Here is a 14,978-nt window from a genome sequence, read left to right as displayed (position 1 = left end):
GTCTCCCAACGACATCTACACTTGATCCATCGACAACAACTATAAGCAGCACCGAAACGGACACCCTAACGGTGGTGGTTAGTCTTACCGAAACGGTCACCCTTCCACCAAACACACAGGCCACTCTTTCGCTTATCACATCCACCGTACCGGTTACGGCAACCCTTCCAACGTCGACCGCTACCGTATCGATCACCGAAACTTCCACCCTAACGCTACCACCGCAAACCACCACCTCTACCGCGCTCTTCTCGACCGTGGTCACCGTACCGGTAAGCTCTACCTCCACGATAACGCTGACAAACACAGCGACGACACGCGTCACCGTTACGGTAACGGAATCTTGCACACCCACCATGGGATAGATGATGTGAGAAAACAAAACGATTCTCATTGTTTTTGAAATAAAATGCTGCCAAGTACATCGTTTATGCTGAAGAAAGGTTGAGATTCGGAGTGTTGAGTTTTATTCGCTGTTATCTGTTATCTTTCCAATAGTAGGGCATTAAAATGTCAAGCGTTTTAGGTGCGCGCAATCACGGTGTTGTTGAACTTCACCTGCACCGTGGCCGTCTTCATGTTCGAGTTCGGGGTGACAAAGTCAGCCAGCGTGGCAACCGTGTCCGCGGTGCGACGATCGAACGGATAGCCCATGGCCCGTCGGTCCGGATACTTCTTGTCGCGCAGTCCGCAGAACGAGTGGGCATCGCTGCACGGTGCGTTACTGTGGGGAGAGAAAAGAGTGAGTCTTTAATGCCGTTCAATACTGTACAGAGCACTGGCTGAAACGGGTACATACGGGTCAAGTTCTTGGGCGACAGAGTCCTGCTCGAAATCGGTCACCATCGCAAACAGATCGAACTGGACGCCTTCGGGCGAACCCTTCGGGACGAGCATGTGCTGGGGCCAGCCGCAACCGCAGAAGCGGAACTGAGCCAGCGCATCTTTGTCGGTCGGGGCGGACTTGGTGCCGATCGCACGGAACGTGCGCTCGTACGGGATGGTAACGCTCGATTGGTCCGACCGACGTACGATCGTGTTCATGCCTGGGTTCACTGTGAAAGTAAAGGAGATTCGTGAGACAATGTTTAACGACACTCAAAGCTAGTGATAGAAAATATGAAGCTTTTGGAATCGATTCCAACTAGCTTCAAAGTTTTTCTAGAGTTGATTCCGGATGGTAGGTCCAGAATTAGTATTCGGAATCGATTTCAGAATCGGCTTCAGAATTGAAATTGACTCTGGAATCAGAATCGGGATCGATCCCGGAATCGGTTGTATAATAATTGTATCGGTTGTATAAATAATTGGAATCGGGATCGGTTCCAGAAACGGTTCCAGAATCGGTTCCAGAATCGAAATCGAATCCGTGAGAGAGAATGAGAATCCGTTTTAGCATCTCCATGAGAATAGAAGTTTGGGTCCCGTGCAGCTACGATGATATCGATTGCTGCAAACGATCCAAAAGTACTTTTAAACGGCCCATTCGCATGGAGATTCCGGAATTGATTCCACTTCTGAAATTTTCGATTCGAATTTCAGAACTAATTCTTCTTCTGGAGCCAATTTAAATTCTGGGGTCAGTGCTAATTCCAATTCCTGAGCTGATTGCGATCTCCGAACCAATCGACTCTGGAATCGGAATCGAGCAGTTCCAATTTGAAGCTCCCACTAAAAACTACTCAAAATACTTAAAACGCCCTGCACTTACGCGTTACGGTCGATGTGTCCATCTCGATAAAGTACCGACGCTGCTCGCGGAACGTCAGCGCAGTGCCGCGCTCGTCCGACTTCGGTGCGAGCCAGATGCGCAGCGTGCCCTTGCGCACCGCACCCGACTCATTGTTCACCTCCACGCGGAACGAGAACGGTGCGTGCTGCAGATGGGTGAACGACGCGAACACGTTACCCTTCGGACCGAAGTCCAACCCAGCCGCCAGATCGACCTGCGATCGCTGCCAGTACGTGAGCAGCACGTTGGCGGGCGTGTTCGGCCGGGACAGCTGCACGCCGACCGAGTTGACGGTGACACCCGGGTTGCCCAGCTGCTCGGCCGTGTACGGCGTTAGTAGCTCCTTGTGGCGGCGGAAGATGCCGTCAATCATGCCGTGCCAGCGGTAGAAGATCGGATCACGCATCGCCGTCGTCACGTCGCCCATCACACCGTAATCCTCCAGGTAGCGGTAGTCCGGATCGTGCACGTACGCGATCACGTTGTGGCCCATGTTGTGCAGACTGCCATACAGTTGGGCATTCGGTGTGAGGCTGGACGCTTCCACCACATCGCCGAGAATGTCGATGCCGCGCTGCTCGTCCAGCATGATGCGGTTGCCGCTCTTGTCCAGCACGAAACCCTGGTCGATCGCTTCATGGATGCGATCGCGCCACCGCTCGAGATCGTTCACGGATACGGTCGTTCCGTTGTCGACGCGATCGACGTCCTGCAGCGTCGTGTTGGCGGCCCGTGCCGGGTACGACCGGTTGTTCGAGCTGCGGATCATCTTCGGGTAGTAGCCCTCGACGATCGGCTCGCGGTAGTTGGTCAGATTGCGCACCTTCTTCAGCTTGGCGCAGAACCGATCCGCATTGTAGCGCGCAATCAGCTGGCTGTGCATGTAGAAGAACAGCTCGCCGCGCCGATCCTTGCGCACGACCTCATCCGGTCCATCGCCCGGGTACACCAGATGCCAGTGCCAGTGGTGCATGTTGACACCGATATCCTCGCGGAAGTACGCCATCCGCTGCTCATCCTCCCGGTCCGAGGCGGTATAGTTCGGCGGAATGTCAATCACCATCTGGGTGGTTCAATCGAAAATGAATGAAGATTCGCCAAAACCTCACACATAGAGGAGCTCTCCTTCGATACATACCCGGTTCTCCTGCTGCACCGCGGCACCTTCCTCGCGCAGCTTGGGGAAAACGGCCGGATCAACGAACTGATCCGGGAAGAGGGACACGATCGACGGGATGTTAACGTCCTTGGTGTCTTCGCGATGCTGCACGGCCACCGCCAAGCTGTACTGGAACAGCACCGGGTTGAGCCGATCGCGGCAGTACGTGGCCACACTCATCAGCGTCGCAAAGTCGGGCTGCTGCAGGAACAGATTGATCAGGGCGCCGGCGGCATCCCGATGCTTCGGCGCAAACAGCGAAAAGGCACCACGACGATCGATTCCATTGGCAAAGGACAGATCCGGCATTGGGACCGATCGCACCGGGATGCGCTGCTCGGCGTCGTTCGAGAAGCGGGACTGAAGCTCGGCCCCAATCGGCCGGTACCGGTCGGTAAGGAACTCGTCCGGCAGGTCGATGACCGTCTTACCGTCATCCTTCGGCAGGAAGGTCGGTTCCAGGGGGCGCTGCAACAGGGCCAAGATATTGTTTGCATCCGTCATGGTGGCGGCGGTACTTTGCACGATATGTTGGCGAGATAATGAACCGAAGCACTAGAAGCAGAACTGCAAGAGCTGCTAGGTTTTTATCACCACAAAGTGTGTATTTTGCTAGAGTTTGCTGAGGCAGAACTCAAACACTGACTGACAACTTACCATCTCCGTACGGGTGCATTTTATAGTGAATTCAGTGTGACCGCAAGTTTTCGGGCTGATTAGGACTTGGCTTGTACAATCACTATCAGTGATGGTGTAAACCGCAAAACGTTCTAACTGTGGCGATAAGTCGTCCACCCGTCATCGACTTTCTCGCACGAAACGGGGTCAATTTTCGGACAGTTTGTGTGAATAAACATATCTTGGAGGTTCTTACTGTGGCATGAAGTTGGTTTTTGTTTTCTTCTTTGCCCTCAAGCACCACTTTTATTGGACTGTGTCAAATGTGAGTGTGTTTCGCATTGCGCGCGGGAAGCGATAAAACTCCCACGTTATCGTTGCAGCTATCTTTGCCGCACGTCGTTCTTTACAGCTTGAATGCGTCGGTCAGCTTCTTGCCCACTTCGGCGGCCTGATCTTTCGCCTTGCCGGCCGCATCTTCCACCTTCTTGGCGGCGTCCTTTGGATCGGGCGTCGTCACTGCATCCTTGTCCAGCTTGGGCGCATCCGGCAGGGCAGCCTTATCCTTCACCTTGTCCGTAGCATCCTTTGCCGCGTCCTTGGCGGCATCGGTTTGGGCGTACGCGGCACACACCAGCGCGAACAGCAGGAAAACGAGCGTGAGTTTCATGTTGAATTCACTGTTTGAGTTGTGTTTTAGCTTTAGAAGGTAACTGAAAAACCGTTGCTTGCAAAGATCGTTCAATCGAACACTGATGCTCCAGGTCGGTAGAATCGGTAGCTTTTATAGGTGAAACATTGCGGTGCCTACCGGCGGCTTAGGTCAGGCGGGAAATGGGTACAATCAATTAGACTATCAGTGCGTCGGAATCTAGTCGGAACTAGTAAGAACGCCCTGATGTCTTACTAGATGCACCTTTGCCGCGCAAAAATCACACACCCCCCTTTTCTGCCGGTCGGAATACAATCGTGTGGGAACGGATAAGACCTGGCTGCGGCTGGTTGCATTTTATGCATTGCATGCAGTCATTGTGCCCTTTTGTCTACGGAGCTATTGCGGGGAACTTCCTCCGGATTGTGATTGTTGCTGTTGCGTTTGGGCAGCGCGATTTTGAGATGTCGGTGGATGTATTTTCATTGAACAAAATGTACGCAAGCCGTTATCGATCGCATGCAAAACACAATTAAATGCGTACTGTTGGGCGCTGTTTCCGTGACGGGGTTTTGTTTACTAAGTAAGAGATTTCCGCGTGTTTTCGTCGATTGGCTCAGTTGCATCAGACAAAAGGGGGCGTTCAGTTCACTGCTTAAAAAGGCGATATGTTATGATTATAAACAAAACCAAAAACGATGACATATTGTTGTGAGGATATTGCTGAGAATCAAATCTCGTTGAGATGTGTTTAGTATGCTTTAATCCCATTGCACTTTTAAGATATGATCTTCATGACTCATATGTCTATTAGTAGACTCTTTTGTATAGCTAAAACAATCGTGTGATCGAGAGGGATTTTTGTCAAAGTCTCATAGTACATTGTTGTCAGCTGTTGTCTATAAGCGGAAAGTAAAACTGCAGATGATTGAGATATTGTGTTGCATGATTTCAGGTAGGTACGTTCGTTACTATTCTTGCGAAGACGTCTTGTTACATGAGTTTGTTATGTATTGTTTTATGGCTTAGCACTGGTATCGAGGCCATCGAAGGAGTGTCTTAAAATCAATTGAACTAAAATGCTGTTGTGTTATTATCAACATATTGTATCAAAATCTATAATATTGGTTGGTAGTCATAGTACCTGTGTGGTATTGTTACCATAAATGTGGTATTGTTAATTAATTTTAATATCTATACTTAATTTCTATACATTTGAATATATTACCACTGATGACTGAAGATACTAAATAACAGTAATACTTGCCATAAGATGATCTATTAACTTTTATTGAATAAAATATATTGATAAAAGCATTTGGATTACAAAATAAATATTACTTTCTTTCTTTTTTTATATTTTTATACTAATTTGTGTAACTTCTAATAAACCATTTTTTAAATAATTTATTTCAAATGTCCTAACTTAATAAAAAATTCATTTAATATTATCACTAAAATCATTTAATTCAAAGCTTTGATAGGATACCGGTACTGTTTGCTGTTCAAATAGAATGGGTTTGCTGACCCCTGCATGACGTATACCTCTAGCGCCATCTGTAGGCCAGTAGCGCAAGATGTCACTAAAGGTTGATTTTGAAAGGGGAACGTTTCAACTCAAATCACAGCCCACGGAAGAGCGTTTATTAAGTGGCTCAAAGTAATTCGATTGGTAAAGCTGCAACCGTTCAAACACGATTGAAAACATTTTTTTATCTTCAGCAAATGTTCAATCAATTAACAAAAACCCAGAGTGTGATCAAAGCGTAGAAGACGACATAAGCAAATTAGTGAATCAACTTTCTTTCCTATTTATTGTTCTTATACAAAAATGAGCAACTCTTAAGAATGTTTTAGAATTAATTTCATCTTTATTCTGCATTTTCGTTCATCGATATGTGATATCACTGTGTACATAAATGGTAATAAATAGATATATCTCGTTGAAAGCCGTGCTAAACTATCTTCTTTTGATTTTTTCTCTCGCTCTCTCATGAGTATGTGTTTGAGTGAATGTGTGCGTGTATGTATGTGTGGACTTTCCTATCCACTGCAATGTTTGTGTACCTTTAAATGTGTTTCGCACATTGCAGCACAACAAAATCAAACGTACAACAACGCTAGTACACTCCCCTAGTCGATGTGTGTTCTGAACATACAATAGGGTTTATCAAACACTCGAAAAATTCTTTTCATACTCTTAGTTTGTGCCTTGCGAACGGTAGTAATATATTTGATACATTGTATACAAAACAAAAAATGTAGCTACTGCTTTTGTGAGCGGTTACGTGGCGACCCCCCGAAACGTACCGCCTTCGGTAGATTGGGTCTGCTGCAACACATAAACGATCGTTGACTAGAACATACACTCGTTTCGCAATTTACTGCTCAAACGTTCAGTGAGCCTGCGGGGATTATCTTTAATAAAAGGTTCAGTAGAATATACAAATCGCGTAACTGTACGGTTTGATAAATAGATAAATAATTAAATATGCAAATTTGCTTACAGCAAACACACGCTGGGCGGTGGTCAACTAGACGGGTGGGGGAGGTGCTATTGTGAGGGGAAAAAACATTGAGGGACCAAACCGAGCCCCATGGATGATGAGGATGGAGAGAACAAATAAATAAAAATAATTCGATTTCTAAGAGTGATATTGGGGCATTGGAGAAGCACTGCTTATTTACAAAACATTCGCGCAGTTTCACAGTTTGGGGCGATGGGGATGGGAAAGGGTGAGGATTAAGATCTAACAAAGAAATAGAACAAAAAAAGTTTATGTTTGTCTTGCTTCTCATTAAGAGGATCGCTACGATGCTCGATCGTTACTCGATCAAGAGCGCCGTGTGTTTTGTGTGGATGGAAACGACGTGGGCTACACGATAAGGGTTCGTTTTGAAGCGCTTTTAATGTCACTTCGATGAGAGCAATCTAATAAATATGAGAGGATGTGTATGTGTGTGTGTGGGTGTGTGTTTGTGAAATAAAACATATTTGGTTTGTTTATGTGCTTGTTCAGCGTTCCAACCGATTTGGACGCTCACATTTGCACGATGAGAGCCGCATTAGTCCATTTCGCTCATGACGTGCAGCATCAAACGTTTGAAGGATCCACTCTGGTGGATCTTTTCGTTCGGCTCGCCCATCGAGTTGACCCGGTACGCAAACTCTGGCTGAGGTGCAGGGTGATTGGCGTTAGGCTTCTGTGGAAGAAAGGGAGAGAAGAGGAACAAAGTCAATGATCGTTAATTCGATAGATCCCTCAAATATAAATAAGAATCCAAATGATTCATTTTATTGATTGCTTAGATATTTGAAAGAGCTACGAGTTTCTTTTTCATTCTTCATCTTACATGCTGATTAAACGATTATCTATCATTGATGAAGCACACAATAAATCCAAACAAATTCTTGATTACATTTGATTGCACCCAACTTGATGAAAGTTGAACATTAACCTACCTTTCCAGGCACTAAACGGTTCGGGGCGAAGGTTTTCGGCTGAATCGGGTTCGGCACCTCCTGCAGACCTTCGCCAGTTCCTTCCTGCAGCGCACGGTAGGTTTCGCTCTTGCACGGGTCAAACACGACGGTCTTCTTGTAGCTGCTCGCGCAGGTTCGCGCAACACATGTCGTTCGTCCGTTCGTAGCAAAGTTTGATTTTTCGTTGTAGCGCATCCACCGCCATCACATGACGTCCGGCAGGTTTAGGTTACGCGCGTGTTTATTTAAATGTACCCATGTAAGTGGATGTGTATGTGTGTGTGTGCCAGTGCCCGTTGTTTTTGTTTGTGCCAAATGGAATGAAATTTTATTTTTGGCAAATGCGCAAGTTTTTGCCCCAATCCAAAGGTTTGGGATGGGATTGAGACGATGGTGAACATTTCAGTGTGGTGAGGGGTTTTTACAGCGCCGACCACACAGCAATATCCATCGTGAGTGCATTTGAAAAGGACGAGTGTTTGTATTTGTTTTTACAATTTTTGGACACCATTTGGTACGTGCGGAGTGTGTTTTGGGGACATTTCGGTGTAAATTCGGTCAATCATAATTGGTGTAAAATTATAACATTTTTAATAGTACGATGAGTTGCGAAAGATCGTTTTCGGGATTCGAGTAAAAATAGGAAAGAAGAGAACAGAATGATACTTTGTTAGACAAGTGGACGAAAGATTAAGGACGCTACAAACTAAACTTAAACACATATTTTTACAACAAAACACATTCAGTAACAACAACAAGAACAATAACATTTATTTTGCAAATAACAACAAACAGATATGCTCAGCGTGTATATGAAAACGAAACGAAACAGAACGATCGTAGCATTAAATATTATGATTTAGATTTACCTAATTGATGCGTAAAATTGGTTCTTTGGTTTGGTTCTTTTACATATTAATCAAAGACTTAAACAACTCACGTGTAAATTTAAAACTTAGCTAGAAACATGAAAATTAGAATTCATAGTTTGGTCCTTTCATTTTCGCTTGACTTCAGGCTTTCTACTGCACAATTTGGTCGTTCTGTAACGTTTTTTTTGCTTTCTTTTCTTTTTCCATTTGCTTATATCACACATAAAAACATCACAATACACAAGCATCAACACTCCGCTTGAGAGCATTTGTCGTTCGATCCGATTGCCGAGTGGATAGGAATGCAAACGCCTTTCCCCATTCTCACAAACCCATAGAAAAACACGGGGCGACCATTTCGCCCTAACTAAGTGTGTGATAATTTTAGGACAAAAAAAGCAGACCGAACTGGCCACAACGGTTTCAAAGTGGACGCTCGAGTGGGGTTCTTAATTTAGACGATTCGCAAAAACAACTCCAACAAGCTAGCATGCATGCACACGGGCTGGGCGTTCGCGTTAGCGGCGGGAGTATATTTTCAGGGTTCAATTAGATAATGAAGAAGCAGATGATGAGATAGGACAGAGGTAGGGTAGAGGGTGTCTGGAGGCAAACGGGGTGGGAAACAAAAAACTAGATCGCGACAGCAGAGAAACGACGACGACGACGACGACGACGCTTATGGCTGCTGCTGGTCGGGCTGATGATAGCGATGACCGATCGCTGATGCTGGGTCGACGACCATATGGTACGAGTCCGGCAGCGGGGGCACCGGTGGTGGTGGACTGACCGTTTGCTGACGCGATGTACGGCCAGACGAGCAGGAGGAGTACGATTGGAAGGGGTACTGTTTCTGTTGCTGCCGTTCCTGCTCCAGCCGGCGCTGCTCGTCCAATATCTTTTGCTTCTGCTTCAGGAAGGACAGATCGATGAAGATGCTGCAAATCGAGAAGGTCAGCTCAGATGATATGGGTTGGTATGGTGGGGTGGAGGGACTGGGGTGTCGGGGAAGAGATCCGCAAGGAGAAGGGACAGTGAGGGTATCCAATGTTTAAGAAATAATCATAATCTGATCATTTTAAGAGAGTAGGCAGAATAGACAGAATCATTCAGTTTTGCGTTGGACTATTTTCCTTTATGTCATGTTTTTTTTTACTACAAATTGGAGAATTTTTTTCGAAAAAGACTTTCAAATGCAATAGTATCACAGGAATCAGGTTGCTATATTTACACAGCGGACACCATCTAGCGACATTGAAAGCGACCAAATTTAGATTGTATCTTCGTTTGCGTGAGCTACATTTGATGTTGCGTATAGAGGCAACGTTTTGGAACGTTTTTGCACAATGGTGAGCGTTGAAAGTCAAACTAAACGAACAGGGATGTGACGGGAGATGTGAAATGAGCGGCGTGGATGATGTGTATATCAAGCCAGATTTAAATTAAAAGGAGCTTTGTGTGTAAGATTTGCGAACCACTGCAACATAAGCGTAACAAAAGCTCTGTCAGCAGCATTTGCACCGTTGGCAAAGAAGCGTACATTAAAAAGGCAAATAAAAAGAAACTAAACGAAAAAAAAAACAACACACGAAACAAACTCCATAGCAGTGCCACGATCCAAACCACAGCTCTATACTACAACCGTAAACCGAATGTGAAATTTACCCTTCAATTTTCGTTGGCCGATGTTGGCGATTGTTGGTGTATCCGTTCGATCTAGTTGAAATGCACGCGGGTGGGTGGTGTGTTTGCGTAGAAAAATTTAAAAGTTCATTTACTTTGCTAGGGACATTTGCTTCGGTACGTGGAGACAGTTTCGACAGATTGTTGGGGTGTTTTGGGATCGATGGGAATGGAACACGCTGTCTGGAAAGTTGATCAGTAATAGGACGAGTTGTTGAAATACTCTACGGGGTTTGGGTAACACGTAACTGATGCGCAATTGAAAAGATGAAAGGAAATGTTTGGAACCTTTTTGAAGACGATTGAAAATAGTGCTTGAAAATAGCAACCGAATGGCAAATAAAGAGCTGGATGGAGGCGCATTGTACCTTGTTCTACTTGATCATGAACATTATCGCTTCGGTTTAAATATTGATTTTTTATTTTAACATACACCTCCTTTGTTTTGGTTTATACACGTACTAGGGGATATAATCAACTTTCCACACAACCATTAGGGTACCCAGAAACAGTTCATTGGGATATACTCGGCCTCGTATCAGGATATACGCGTTCTCTACTTACGGGACGGTTTGCGTCTGCTGTGGAGCACTCTGTCTGATCGTGTTTTCAATGTTGTTGTCCGAGTATAGTCCGATCGGTGAGTTGAACTGCTTGTGAACGACCTGCGAAGATGGTTTGTTTAATCGATTAAAATATTTCATTACAAATCGTTCGAGAGAAAGAGTGTAAACGGAAGAGGTAAAACAGTAAAAAGAAAGACAAGAACTTGTAAGCGTATGAAAAAAAAACAAAGTAAAAAATAAAACAAAGAACATAACACAAAAAACGAAAAAAAAACAGAAAACAAAAACAAATGAAAACACAAACAAACGCGTCATTTGCGTCGGTGATAGAGACGGTAAACAAACTAAACATAAATCAACAGAAGAATGAAAACATAAAAACAGAAAGTATGAAAAATAAGAAAAAAAAAAACAAACACACACTTCAAATTTGGTAAATCAAAATAAGTGTAGAGATAAAGAAAACACAGTTTAAGCAGGAATTTGATTCATGTTGAGAAGAATTCATACATTCCATCTCGTTCCGTATGATATGTATTCTTTTTCAAAAAAGCTTTTGCAAAAGTATAAGCAAAATTTAGAAGTGAAAGAGATCCAATACAGCACTCACAAATGCACTCAAACACACACACACACGCGCAACAGGATCATGGAAGCGATAAAAAGGGAAAAAGTAGAGAACAAAAGTAGACAAGCACCTTCGGACCGGTCGGTGGCTCTTCGCCAATCACTCGATGAATCACAGTTTCAGCGAGCTGCATATGTATGCATATGTTCGTTCGATGGCATGATCATGACGATGATGGTGATGATGATGATGATGATGATCGGTTGTTTTCATACGAAGGGGGTTTGTTTGTTCATGAAGTACACCGCGGTACGCATTTAACAAGAATCAAAGAATAAGGTTTTATTTGTTGCATGGAACAGGGGCGCAATCGGTCGGTCGACAGACGAAGAAGACGACCGGGTGGTAATGGAGGTGCGGGGGATTTGCGTTATGGCAAACGACGAATAAGGATGACAAAGAATTCGAAATGAACGACATGACGGAAAGAGAGAAGAAACGAAATATCATAAAGAGTAAGACACGCAGAGTTTGTTCGCGATCTTGCAAACGTGATGGTGTGTACAGGGAGAGCAAGGGATTGTTTTTTTTTTGTGGTGACAAAACATTCATAAAACACTCGCTGAACGCTACTTTATTTCGGGAGTTCCTAGAGAAAAACACAAACAAAACAGCAAGGACAATCCGACAACTATCTATATGTGTTTTTGTGTGTGTGTGGGTAAAGGGGGGAATTTTTGAAGGGATAAAGCCATTTATAGGTAACATTTTGTGCGTATTTTTGGTTGTTGTTGTTTTGAATATGCCCTGCCAAAGTGGACTGGGAGAATAGTTTTGTATATGCAAGGGTAATGGTGAGTAATTGTATAACAATGGTGGTACATCGAGAAGCCGAGGTCCCTAGGGTCGCCGCTGGTCTCCCCCGACTAACGCCAGTACTGCTGTACCTTCTGTTTCATCAGTGAGTCTGTGTAGTCGTGTGCTGGTGGGGCGCGCATGGCCGGGTTCGGGTGGTGTCTGAGGTACGACTCTGTCGGGAGCGTATCCTTCTTCGGTACTTTCGCACCGGGCAGGACGAGTGGTGTGGTACGGTACGGCTGGAATTGAATAAGGGAAAATGGAAAGAGAAGAGAGGGAAAGAGAGAGAGAGAGAGAGAAAAAAATACACACAAAGTTTAGCAAACACAACAAAAAACAAACACAGTTATTCATTCGAGGAAAGGAAGAATATTTTGAGAATGTGTGTAATTTTACTTTCAAATTAGATGCTTCACAAAATATGTAGCACACTTTTTCCATGCTTAATTTATGATCGTTAGCATTCTTTGAAATTATATTTTAACTCTAATAAAACAACGTTTAATTTCAATCGAAATAAAAAAAAATTCAGGAGCTTTTCTGTTAGAAATAATTATTCTTTGATCATTCCTTGGTTGCCATGGAGACGCCTGGTCGAAAATGATCTCCACTGCCAAATTCACTGTACCACTGAAGCGTGCACAGCTGAACACCTTAACGGTTGAACAAAATTTTCATAGAGAAACACCTTTCAACCGCCAACAAGAAATAATCCATTTTTTTCTTCGCGTACTCGCTCGGTAACGGTCAATTTGCTGTGTAATGGTTTCCACATGGCCCGTCGCCACGAGTCACGCTCGTGTAGAGGTCCGATTGTTGCCGTGTTGGTACGTTCCTGTACAAGAATTTGGTAAGCCAAACAAATTCTCCCGCAATTCTCGTAACCATCGGGACCAGCAGCGGTGGAGCAAAAGGGAAAGTTGTGCATTAGTAAACAAGTAGCGTGGAAAAGAAAAGCGGTACTGTGAAAAAAACTCGGACCTTCATGCTGGTGCCAACAAATAAACAGCCCCAGTAGTTGCGGTGTGTAGACAAATTACCTTCAAAAGGGTACAAAACTCGCACACACACAAACAAGCGTGGTAAACTCGTGGCAAAAGCCAACGAAACCCACAACCGGTGGGTGGCTTTTTCGTGCTAAGCTGTTTGAAGGTTTTGCCCTTAAAGTAAGTGAATGAAATGTATTTTTAGCGATGTGGTTCTGTACTTTATGTCGCGTGTCCATGCCATGCCGCGCTAGCAACAGGACGGGACGCTTCTCGACCTCGGGCAGGACTTTAGATTTCTCGAAAAATCTATGTCAATGTCAGCCATGACCCGTTTGGCGCGGGGGACGAACACGCACAGGGTCTCAACATAAGTCAGCTTTATAATTTATGATATGTTTGCACATTGTTTACATGACGTATCATTGAAAGTGACGAAAATGTATAAATATATGACAGCTGAAGTCAGAAGATCAGAAAAAAACTCCTAAACCATCATCTTCACTGCGTTTGCTGATAAAAATGGCTGTATGGAAACGCATAAATATTGAAGAGTTCTGAAGAGTTTTTGTGTTGGACTACGTTACATTTCTTGTCATTTTTATGTCAATTTATTTCCTGGGAAATGTCTAAAATCACAAACTTCTGTATCTACATGCCATGCATGCGCATTTGAGCGAAGATTATATAATACTTCAACAAGTTCGTCCCTCGCTACGTAAGTCCGCTTTGCCCTCCAAATGGCCAACGGTCGTGTTTTCTCCTTTCACTCCAGTGCTCATCAGCCTGGCCGGTGGGGCAGTGAGCGATGAAAGGCAAACCATCGCCGTGTAACGAGCGATAAAGAGGAGGGAAAAATCTAGCAATTTCCACACCGAAACGGTCTGCCAAATGGCCAAACCGGTCATCGACAATGCGCGGCATTCGATGCTGGAGGGCAAACGGTAGGGTTTTCTTATATTTTTAGAACATGAAACCACTGAAACGCTCCCGCGTTCCGAGGGGAAAAGAGAACGTGAGGCAAAGTAAGATGGAGGCAGGATGGTGTATACAGTATGCAAACATCCGCACAAAATGTAGCAATCGTTGGAGCATTGGTTCGGGCAGCGCATTTTTTGCCTTCTTATGTCACTCACATCCACAGTGATTTATCGTCAGCTTGCTCGTAATGCAAAACTTCGTTGTTGGAGGTGGACAGAAGAAACAGACAGCAATAATTTGGAAAGAAATTTCACGATGGCAGAAACTTTCTAGAAGGTATGATAAATTGGCACAGATTACACAAGTGGCTCAGTGGCCGTGAACGATCGTTGAAACTGATGAATTGGATTTTTTATTTTATCTACATCTTATGCTATCCACAGTGTGTTGGAGGTAACGCTCGAATGAACCATGCCGGCCAAGTACTAAATTTACGATCACACACAGCTTTCGATCGCTCTCGAACGGCTGGATGTCTCAGAAGGACGTGCGTCAGCATTAACCTTGAGGGCTTCAGCCGAATCAATCAGCAAGCTACTAATTGCACTAAAGTTGGGTGATCTTATCTACGCGTTCATTGGGAAGATTTTTTTCACAGCTCAGCTAATGAGGTCGTACGATCGCGTCACATTTAATGTTGGCTTGTTTCTCCAATAATCACACTCTCGCTTGTTGGAATGAGATGTCACTCAGCACTGGCCCCTTTCTGGAGTATATTAAATCACCGAATATTCCCACAAACCCACAAGTACACTAAAACACGATCCGCTTACTTGGTAGTCGATTTGTGCCTCGTCGTAGTTTTCATTTCGATGTGCG

The 14,978-nt window shown here is 44.6% G+C and overlaps 3 protein-coding genes across 14 annotated transcripts in view; all 3 read right to left on the bottom strand.

Moving 5' to 3' along the window:
• Positions 1 to 427: 427 nt before the first annotated feature.
• On the bottom strand, positions 428 to 3,553 carry LOC120895449 (phenoloxidase 2-like). The gene is made up of 4 exons (XM_040298810.1): positions 2,871 to 3,553; positions 1,712 to 2,795; positions 800 to 1,055; positions 428 to 724 (listed from the first exon to the last, which is right to left on the bottom strand). The coding sequence occupies exons 1-4, from the start codon at positions 3,393 to 3,395 to the stop codon at positions 523 to 525; spliced, it is 2,067 nt and encodes a 688-aa protein (XP_040154744.1). The 5' UTR covers positions 3,396 to 3,553; the 3' UTR covers positions 428 to 522.
• Positions 3,554 to 3,758: 205 nt separating this feature from the next.
• On the bottom strand, positions 3,759 to 4,280 carry LOC120895450. The gene has a single exon (XM_040298811.1). It carries the CDS (start codon positions 4,177 to 4,179, stop codon positions 3,916 to 3,918), a length of 264 nt encoding a protein of 87 aa, XP_040154745.1. The 5' UTR covers positions 4,180 to 4,280; the 3' UTR covers positions 3,759 to 3,915.
• Positions 4,281 to 6,008: 1,728 nt separating this feature from the next.
• Positions 6,009 to 14,978, bottom strand: part of LOC120895508 (PDZ and LIM domain protein 3) — a 32,515-nt gene continuing 23,545 nt past the window's right edge. For 6 of the 12 annotated variants that reach the window (XM_040299005.1, XM_040298963.1, XM_040298972.1 and 3 more), the window contains 6 exons: positions 12,282 to 12,431; positions 11,465 to 11,521; positions 10,765 to 10,865; positions 10,183 to 10,233; positions 7,625 to 7,766; positions 6,009 to 7,365 (listed from right to left, as the gene is read on the bottom strand). In XM_040299005.1, the coding sequence (XP_040154939.1) occupies positions 7,228 to 7,365; positions 7,625 to 7,766; positions 10,183 to 10,233; positions 10,765 to 10,865; positions 11,465 to 11,521; positions 12,282 to 12,431 (639 nt within the window). In that variant the 3' untranslated portion in view covers positions 6,009 to 7,227. The other 6 variants (XM_040299015.1, XM_040299025.1, XM_040299039.1 and 3 more) reach the window with 6 other exon arrangements.

Source organism: Anopheles arabiensis, chromosome 2 (genome assembly GCF_016920715.1).
Source record: "Anopheles arabiensis isolate DONGOLA chromosome 2, AaraD3, whole genome shotgun sequence".
NCBI lineage: Eukaryota > Metazoa > Arthropoda > Insecta > Diptera > Culicidae > Anopheles > Anopheles arabiensis.
Note: the sequence above shows the minus strand (reverse complement) of the source record. Positions and strands in the feature narration are given on the sequence as shown.